At 27.6% G+C, this 9,909-nt stretch overlaps 2 protein-coding genes across 4 annotated transcripts in view; both read left to right on the top strand.

Annotated features, from left to right (window-relative positions):
• Positions 1-4,264, top strand: part of LOC100203820 (cilia- and flagella-associated protein 91) — a 63,024-nt gene extending 58,760 nt beyond the window's left edge. For 2 of the 3 annotated variants that reach the window (XM_065788522.1, XM_065788524.1), the window contains 6 exons: positions 901-992; positions 1,074-1,213; positions 1,947-2,035; positions 2,144-2,236; positions 2,585-2,763; positions 2,893-4,264. In XM_065788522.1, coding sequence (XP_065644594.1) covers positions 901-992; positions 1,074-1,168 — 187 coding nt within the window. In that variant the 3' untranslated portion in view covers positions 1,169-1,213; positions 1,947-2,035; positions 2,144-2,236; positions 2,585-2,763; positions 2,893-4,264. The remainder of the gene's footprint in view (positions 1-900; positions 993-1,073; positions 1,214-1,946; positions 2,036-2,143; positions 2,237-2,584; positions 2,764-2,892) is intronic. The other variant, XM_065788523.1, reaches the window with a different exon arrangement.
• LOC136074508 (caspase-3-like) lies at positions 2,895-4,103 on the top strand. The gene has a single exon (XM_065786837.1). The coding sequence runs from the start codon at positions 2,895-2,897 to the stop codon at positions 4,101-4,103; it is 1,209 nt and encodes a 402-aa protein (XP_065642909.1).
• Positions 4,265-9,909: the final 5,645 nt, after the last annotated feature.

Genomic DNA, 9,909 nt, shown 5'->3' with positions numbered 1-9,909 from the left:
ATTATTTACGCCAACGCGTATAGTTAGCATATAATTTTCCTCTTCATTTCCTTATAATTTAACCGACAAATATTAAAAACAAATAATTTTTTTTTAAGCATACGCATTTCCATTAATTTTCATTAAAACCAGAATTTTTATTACGGTGTAGAATGAGATTTTTACTCTCGCACTTTTTTTATTCCAGTAAAAATCTCATTTGATAAGGAAACTTTCTTGTGGCTAAAAAAAAAAATTTTAATACGTTGAATGGAAACAAGTAAACGTTTCTAACGCATTTTCAGATAGTGTTTTCTCATTATGTTTCTTAATTTATTTACTAACGACGGTTAAAATAGGAAGTTCAAAAGTTTCATAACATCAAATTAATTATATTGGCACAAAGGAGTTTGATTGTTACGTTTAAACACTTTTATTATTTTTAATTTTATTGCGGTAATATTGCATTTTACCATTAAATTAATTTTTCACAGCCTACTATCTTATTTTGTCCCAGCCAGGACTTTTTCACTACTGGCAATGTGTACCATTCAAAGATGGCACATTTGCATTAAAAAAAACAAGTCATAATTTTTTTTACATAACAATAATAATTTATGTTTAACATTGTGATTTGTTTGTTTTTTTGCATAAATTCACTGAGCTCAGTTTATTCATCATGTTGCCTTACCATGTGTGCGAAAATTATATTTACCTCATAGAGGTTAAAGAAATTATTTATGCAGAAGTTTATGTAGTAGTTTAAACGATGAGTTTTTAATCGCTTATTTTAAAATTAAAATTGCTCTTAACTCTTTATTTATATTTTTTTATATCGTATTAAAGTTTGCAAAGGTTTGCATCTTTAATACGAAGTCTAAGTTTATAATTTAAGTGAAATAATTCTTTTAAATAATAAAGGCGTTCGAAGCTGCAAAGTGAAGAAATAGTTGCTGAACTAGTGACGTCATTTTTACTCCCAGAAGTTGAGAGAATTCACATGCGCGAAAGTAGTAAGTTTGAAAAAAAATCTTTTTAACTATAAGAAACTCGTTTGTATTCAACTTAAGTTATAAATAAATTTTTTATTATAGTTAAAAACAAGCAAAGAAGTGGTTTGCTAGCTGCGCATCGAGTTATATTTAACGAGTCATCCGTGTTTGACAACAACGAGTATAATACCAATTGAGCTCATAAGGACAATCTGCATTTTTAATGTTTTCTATTCATTTATGTAAGATCTTTACTAAAGTAATATATTATTTATAGTTTATTATCAATTATTAATCTTCTTAAGAGAGTTCTTTTTTAAATAATTGTTTTAAATTCGTCCATTCATTTTAAATGCCAGACACCTTAGCCGCAAAATGAATTAGGATTGAACAGCAAAATTCTAAGTGAAAACTTAACTTCATTTCCAACAGTTTGAACAGCTGTTGCTTAGCAACAACAGATTTTTTAAATTTTTATTTATTGTCTAGATAATTTGTTTTGTGACGTTTTCTTTAAATAAAATCGTTCGAAGCTTATACTTTTGAGGCATTAAAACCTTTTGATCTGTTTGAGTCGCGGCAACAACTTTTCAGTTTACTCACGTTTTCAATTTATTGGCGTTAATGATTTTGCGTAAGGAGAGTATTTTTTTCCACATCTAATTTATTGTTTCTCCTAAAAGTCAAAGTATATATATATATGCTTATCTATATTGAACATATTTCAAATACTGCGTTTATTTATTAACGTAATTTATTAATAAAATAAACACCAAGACCAAGTTATTTTGTACACAATTTATATAATTTTTTGAAAATATAAACATTGCGTTGATTAAACTGATGTATATTTTCTTTGGTAATAATGTTTTATAATTACCAAGAACAATGTGTTACGATTTCTAAGGTGTTAATGTCTTGTGTATGAAATATCGTTTTTTATGGAAATATTGTTTCGAAATGTTGTTTTATTAGTTTGTTAAGTTGAAGTTGAAAACATCGTTTAACAGCTTACGTTTGCGACATCAACAACGTGACATCGAGCTAAAGGAAAATAATATTAAGTTTGTTAAAAAATATTTTGTTATAGCAATTTTTTTTAATATATTTTTAAAACTAAATCCTAGTTATCTCTATTTAATTGTAATATGAAATAGTTTTTCATAATTTAGACCTTTAAAATGGACGGTTCATTGCGAACATGCTGATAAGAATCATTTGTTTCGTTTATTCGATAAACATTTTCAAGCTGGCTTAAAAATAAGGTTTATGTAATCTTTTAAAAAAATAAGGTTTATGTAATCTTTTAAAAAAATAGTTACAATAAAAAGCCCATAACAACAAAGTTAAATTTAAAATCACTCTGTAATATTTTAAATACTAATGGTACAATTTGTTTTAAGTTCAATAAAGCTATATAAAATACTTCTTATCTGCAACTCAATGTTTTTAACTATTTCTAACAGTCAATATGTGTGTGTGTTTATTTACATATATATGTATGTATGTATGTATGTATGTATTTATACATAAATATATCTATAAATACACATAATTTTTCAAAATAAAATAATATATAAATTTAATATATTTAATGTATACTAATCATTTAGAATAATATACTAACTTTAATGACGTTTCGTCGATTGAATAAAATCATCCGCGAAGGAGCTTAGTTGTTAAAACTTTACTAATTAGATTACAGATTAATGTGATTGCTTACATCCGCGTTTCATGCTGTATTTTGAATCCTTTCAACATTGTTCTGTTCAGAAGTAAACTTCAGTTCAAAGTAAGTTTCTTTTAATCTACGTAAAATACTAGTATCTAATTATATCATTACATAATATGTATATATTAGATACATACTAAAATAACTTTACAAACGAAACCAATTTATTCGGTTTTTTTTTTCTTTTAGAAATGTCAGAGTGCCTACCCTACGATATAGTTGATACCCCAACTCTTGCTACGATACCCTTTGATATTGTCGATACTCCTTTTCGTGATACCACCGATAGAGTAATTTTTGGCCCAATTGACACTCATTCTATCGATATACTTGATACTGCACCTAACAATATTGTATCTCAATTAGTTGAAAATAGTAAAATTACTAATAATAGTGAAATTTCTGATTCTGAATTAGCGGACGGAGGTGTTAATCAACAAGGTGTTGATGGTTTTTTTACAAAATACACGAGTGTATCCTCGTCATATTCTTACACGCATACAAAAATAGAAGAGGAGAGAAAAGATAACGAAGGCATTGTTTTTAAACACACTTCTTTTGCTCCTAAGCCTTTAACAAAAGAGCAAAATACGAAACTCAGTTTTGATTCAGACTTTTTTTATGATATGTCGTCATTTCCTCGGGGGAAAATGACTATTATAAATGTTAAATATTTTCAAAGAGCGTCAGGTATGGCTGATTATCCACGTCATGGAACAGATCGAGATGCCGACAACTTGTGTGAGCTTTTTGTAGAATTAGGATTTGTTGTCGATAGATACGATAATCCTACTCGGAAAGATATCTTAAATATATTAAAAGTTGCTGCAAACGAAGATTACTCACAAATGAGCTGCTGCGCATGCGCAATTTTAACACACGGCGAGGAAGGTATTGTTTATGGTACAGATGCATTTGTCAAAATTAAAGACATTACAAAACTATTTCGCAGTCGCACTTTGGCTGGAAAACCAAAACTTTTTCTTTTTCAGGCCTGCCAAGGTTCAGAGTATATGAATCCCATTGACGCAGTTGATGGACCTGGAAATCTTGCCGAACAAAAAGATATGGCTTTGACACTTCCATCAGAATCCGATTTTTTGTACGCTTATTCTACAGTGCCCGGATATTATTCCTGGCGAAATTCTACAAACGGATCGTGGTTTATGGAATCTCTGTGTGCAGTTTTTCGTCAGTATGCGCATAAAATGGATGTACTTCGTATGCTTACGCGAGTGAACGCAATTGTTTCACAGCGCAAATCAAAAACTAATGTTCGTGCCACTGATAATAAAAGACAAATAGCTTCTATTGTGACACAGCTAAGAAAAGATTTTTTTATGATGCCCCCACATGGACCTCTAGAAACAAAATCTGATCTGCCGAGCATAAAGCTTTAGTTTTATATTTTTTTCTTGTATAAATTGTGACATTTATATAAAAGAATATTGAATGTTAAAGAATTATGAAGAAAAATTTTTTATAATGCTTTTTCTGTAATTTAAAAAAATTTTTAAAATTATTTATATTCCAAACTTTTTTAGTTTGCAACAATTTTAAATTGTTTACTATTTTACGAATTCGGATTTAATTCTGCTGTTTATAATACCAAGATGAAAATGTAAATTAAAAAAGTAAAGTACTGACAATTATAAATACAGCCGAGATAGTAATTAAAGAAAAACTGCTACGGAGTTAATAAGTAGATGATGCATGTTACATAGGTAGGAAGTAGCGATAACAAATGGAGGAGGTAAGAGATCTTTTAACAACAACATTGTTCTAGAGTCATAAATCTCTTGTTATAAAAGTTGTCTTAACAAAGTTCTACGATATTTGCGAATGATGTAAAAAATCTCTTTCCTCAGAAACTTTAAACAGCAGTTGCTTCTGAAGGCTGCTTCAAAAAAAAGACTAACTGTTAATGTTTTTGTTTATATGTAGGCGTTGATAGGCATTAATAGTGATAAAAAGTGATAAAAATAAACTGGTTGGTAGCCTCAATTTTTGTTGTGTAACCTGTTTTCTTTTTTGAAAAATTTATTATTTTAAATATCCTCTACTTTTACGGTATATTTATTTAAACTGTTTTAACGGGTAGAGTTGCTTAAAATTAGTTCACTGACTTGATTATTTTTATGGAAATAGTTTTGTTTTTATTGTTATCAGAACTTTCAATTTTTTTGGTATGCGTATTCCGAAAACCGCATTCAAATAATTGGTTGTATCTTTTGCATTTAGTGAACCTACAGACTTTTACTGCTAACTTAAATGATAAAATAACTACTGTGCTGCAAATTTCACAAAATAAGAGGGCCAAAAACAACGTTAGTGTTTTTAAAATAAAATATTTTAGGCTTTGCATGCGTTTTTTTTTTTTTGCATTATTGGTTATAATAACCTTTTGATTCTTTGGATGTCCTTGAAATGTTTTGAACCAAGTTTGCATAGCATTTTTTAAGTGGTAAAAATCAATAAGATTTTTAAAATATAATAATTTTAAGAATTTGTTAAACTGAATTTTATGTTTCAATATATATAGAAACTTCGAGATTTGTTTTGGTATTTAGGCAAGTTCTACAACCAACTTATATATTCAAATATGTTTAACTATGAATTTTTCGATGAAACATAGTTATATTTTAAATTGGAAGCTAGTCAATAGTTAGATAATACATGTATAATTACTATACAACTATAGCTATAGTAAGTGTATATATAGCTGATATATATATATATATATATATATATATATATATATATATATATATATATATTATAGGGGAGAATGGTGTACCTTGGAGGCACGTTAATTGTGCTGCCATCTTAAGTGATGAATTCAAACTGAAATTTTAGTTGCATGTATTGGGCTCTAAAGGCTCATAATAAGTTGTTTTACCACGGTTTAACACATTTTTTGTTGCAATAAAAATAAAAGTATGTTTCCGGTACCAAAAAAATTATTTTTTTAGAGCGCATTCTTTTTTTCTACAAATTTAGGTATAAACTTTGTTTTAAAACTGATTATCAAAAATTGTAGAACAGGTTTTCAGCTGCATTTATACATGCTTGAAACTGCTTAACTCCTAACCTATAAACATATGGTAGCGGTTTTGTAAAAACTGTGGTAGCGGTGTACCTTGGAGATAGCTAATGTTTTGTACCTTGTTGGTACCACCAAGGTACAAACTTGCATGATTTTGTAAACACTATTATAAGTAATATTTGTTTTGAATGTATTTTTTTAATGTTAAATATTGTTATAGTTTATTGTGATATTTTTTTTGTTTATTAAGTATTTCTTCAGTATAATATGTGTGCATTTCTTTGTTAAATTGTAATTATTTTTTTCAAATTGTTATTTTCTCTTTGATAATTTTCTTGAATTATCAAAGAGATTATAAAACTGTGTATGAGTTTGACAAATTAGACATGGCCTTTTAGGGTGGAATGCAAGAAACGAACTTGAGTCAAGTTCGACTTGAACTTTAATTTGTAACCAAAGCGGCAGAGTGTTTTTTGAGGGGAAAACTCATACTCTGCCGCTATTGGTTACAATATAAAGTTCAAGTCAAACTTGACTAAAGTTTGCTTCGTGCATTTTACCCTTAGTTGCCACATCCCTCTATTACAGGAGGTTCAGCACGACAAAACTCTGAAAAAACTCATTTGGCATTAACTTTGATTACCTGAATGTAGAGTAGACAAATGTTAAATCAAAGTGAAATACTTATTATTACTAAACTTTAATGTAGATATTTGTTATTACTCTTTTCTTAATCTACATTATTTCTTTTGTAAGTTTTTAATACTTCTAAGTATAAATTAGTTTAAATTTATAATAATATATAATTTCAACATAAGAATCAATTAGTATACAGCTTATATAAATCTAACTAGATAAATTAATATTATCTCTGATGTGAAGTCCAATTACCCTATAAGTAAACATTATATCAAATTTCTACCATATTGAGTACTTAATCTGTTAAAACAAAAATACCTCCAAGGTACAAAATACATACCTCCAAGGTACACTACCGGTGTTGTACCTTGACTTGCTGTTTTTTAAACTTAAAGAAAGGGATGAAAATACGTCTGGATGTTTAATAAAAAATCCTAGAGTAACTAATATCATAAAGTTAATGAAAATATATTATTACTGAAAATATTGTAAGTATTTTTTTTTTAATATTTGTAAAAGTTTGAAAATACCTCCGAGGTACACCACTTTCCCCTCTATATATATATATATATATATATATATATATATATATATATATATATATATATATATATATATATATATATATATATATATATATATATATATATATATATATATATATATATATATATATATATATATATATATATATACATTTCAAATTGCATTCTTTAAACACTTCATCTAAATCTATGTCTTCAAATTCAGAATGTTAATATTTTTAAAAATCTATTTAGAAATATTGTCAGCCAGTCCTATATATTTTCATTTTAACTTGAAGTTGATTTGCTCTCACAATTTTTATGCATTTTTTCATAATTTTTGCCTGTTTAATCCATTGATTATTTTCGCGGTTCTTTCTGGTCATCCAAAAACAAACAGTCATCCCTGGTTGAAAGTGTTTAAGTTTTATCCTTCATTATTATGCCATTAACATTTAAGGGAGAAACGTCAAAAAGACTTAGCATTTTTTTCCGAAATTCAACGCGTGATTTTTCAAATCCAGTAGGTACTTTATTTTTGTTTTGTTGTAATCTGATTCTGCAATTTTTTAATGCCAGTATGTTATTTCTATATGATATTGTAACAAAGTAAAGTAAATTACTAACGTCTTATAATATTTTCACCAATATTATTTTCTCAAAACTAGAAGTTACTAGTATTATTTATAACAAATTTGTTTATGAAAAGTTATTGGCATTGAAGCTTTTTCCATATGTAAACCAGGACTTTAGTAATGCACATAAAGCTATTTTCTTGTTGCTGACAGCCACCGAATTTATGAGTGAAAAAAAAATTTAAAAAGTGGCAGGCAACCACGTCCTAGAGTATACATGGTTTAGAAACTAAAGTCATGAAGTTTTTTCTATAATGAAGATATCCAAACACTTCTCCTTTAGTTGGTAGCTTATTCAAGTAGATTATCAATGATTTTATCAGAAAAACATTTTTGATCTTGTTTGAGACATAAATAAATAATTTTTTCTTTGGGCAGACTAATTTAAGTGTTTAAAGTTTACACAACGTTAAAAAATATTCTTTTTTTAAACGTTCACAATGTCTCCAGATACTTAAATTAAAATCATGCTTGAGCAAGATAAATGGTAAAAGCTGTAATGATTCTGTATATATATATATATATATATATATATATATATATATATATATATATATATATATATATATATATATATATATATATATATATATATATATATATATATATATATATATATAATGCAATTTGAAAAAGAAAAAGAATTTTGTAACAGTTTCTTTGCCAAAAGATATAATCAAGTTAATATTAGTTGTTACAACAAGATACAATATTTCTATAACAGGTCAGGTTACTATAGTAACAAGTATCTTAAATGCAGGCAATGGAGATTTGAATTAAGTTTTCAAAAACAACTTCAAGAAGACATAACAAAATGGTCGTAAAGGATGAAGTGAAAATAAAAGAAACTTTTATCTCTAAAGCTAAACATTTATCTCTAAAGCTAAACATTCTGATTTTTCATTCACCAAAAAAATTACAGATGTTCTTAATCAAGACAAAAACGTAGAAAGGTTGGCAGTAATTTTGAGTTCACCAGACCTCCATGAACCTCAGCTTATAGAAATAATCGGAGTTTCTGGCGGGTGTGGAATAACCCAGGCTACTGCAGTAAAAAAAGTTTTTAAGTGAATGGAGTCTTTTCGAAGCAGTTGAAAGTGTATTGTTTGATACAGCTGCGAGTAACACAGGCTGGATAAATGGACCATTGTCAATTACTTAGAGATAGAGAGGCAAGTCATTGGCTAACATGTAGACACCACGTTATAGAATTCCGAGCTAAAGAGGTAGAAATAGAGGTGACAGGAAAAGTTACAAAAGGACCTACAGAAAAATTATTCAAAACAGGTCTTCTTAAACTATGGGTTGCAACCCAAAATGGGGTCGCGTAGCAAAATACTGGGGTCGCGCGAGATACGGTTTTAAAAATTAAAATTTGAATTGAAAGAATGTAAAATGGTTTTTTTACTTTTTTAGAATTTTTTTTTTTATATATACTTGCAAACTAATTCATTACGCAAAAACTTTAAGATTTTACAAAAGCCTTCATCACAGATTTAAATGCGTAAACACAACCATAAAACATCATTCTTTCTTCTTTTAAGAAAAATGGAGTATTTGTGTTTAAAAGGAATTTTTTCAGCAATGGATTTCTTTTAATTTCTCTTTCAAAAACTTGTTAAGTTTGTGCGTTTTGAGTTTTGTTTATGAAGACAAATTATGTTTATAAACAAAGCTCATTTAATACGAAAAAAAACAAACTAAATTGTGATAAAATTAATAACTAAACTGTGATATTTTCTTATTTGCTATTGGTTTTTTTTTTTAAATCGTCAGTGTTCAACCGTAACGAGATTTTCTTTTTTTTTTTTTTATTCAGTAATTAATTATTCAAATATTATATGCAATATGTTTTTTTATTTATATACTTTTCGGATTTTATGATCAAAATAATTTTTGGCAATGACTGAACTTAAACAAGAATGGTAATGACACAGATGATAAAGCTACAAACCCTCCTCAGGCGAGACGAAGTATTGAAAAACAGGCTTTTTGTCAATTTGGCTTTAAGTTTCAAAATTGTAAGGGTAATGAACAACCACCTTGTATGATCTGCAATGAATTATTGGCTACGGAGAGTATGAAACTATCAAAATTAAAAAAACTGCTTATATCAAACCATGTTTTGTATGTAAATAGACCAAAAGAATATTTTGAAAGACTGTATAAATCTTTAAATAAAGAAAAAAAATCTTTAAAAAAAGTTATAACCGCTAATGAAGTTAACGGTTAATTTATTAGCGTCGTATGAAGTTTCATACTATATTGCTAAAAACCAAAAGCCGTTCACCATCGGAGAAGATTTTGTATTACCTGCTGCTATTAAAATGGTAGAAATATTGCATGGAAGTAAATATGGAGA

Source organism: Hydra vulgaris, chromosome 01 (assembly GCF_038396675.1).
Source record: "Hydra vulgaris chromosome 01, alternate assembly HydraT2T_AEP".
NCBI classification, from domain to species: domain Eukaryota; kingdom Metazoa; phylum Cnidaria; class Hydrozoa; order Anthoathecata; family Hydridae; genus Hydra; species Hydra vulgaris.
This window is presented reverse-complemented; position numbering and strand designations above follow the sequence as displayed.

Bases quoted from the DNA above. Each gene is read 5' to 3' on its own strand.
- LOC136074508 (XM_065786837.1), top strand. From the start codon at position 2,895: ATGTCAGAGTGCCTACCCTACGATATAGTTGATACCCCAACTCTTGCT.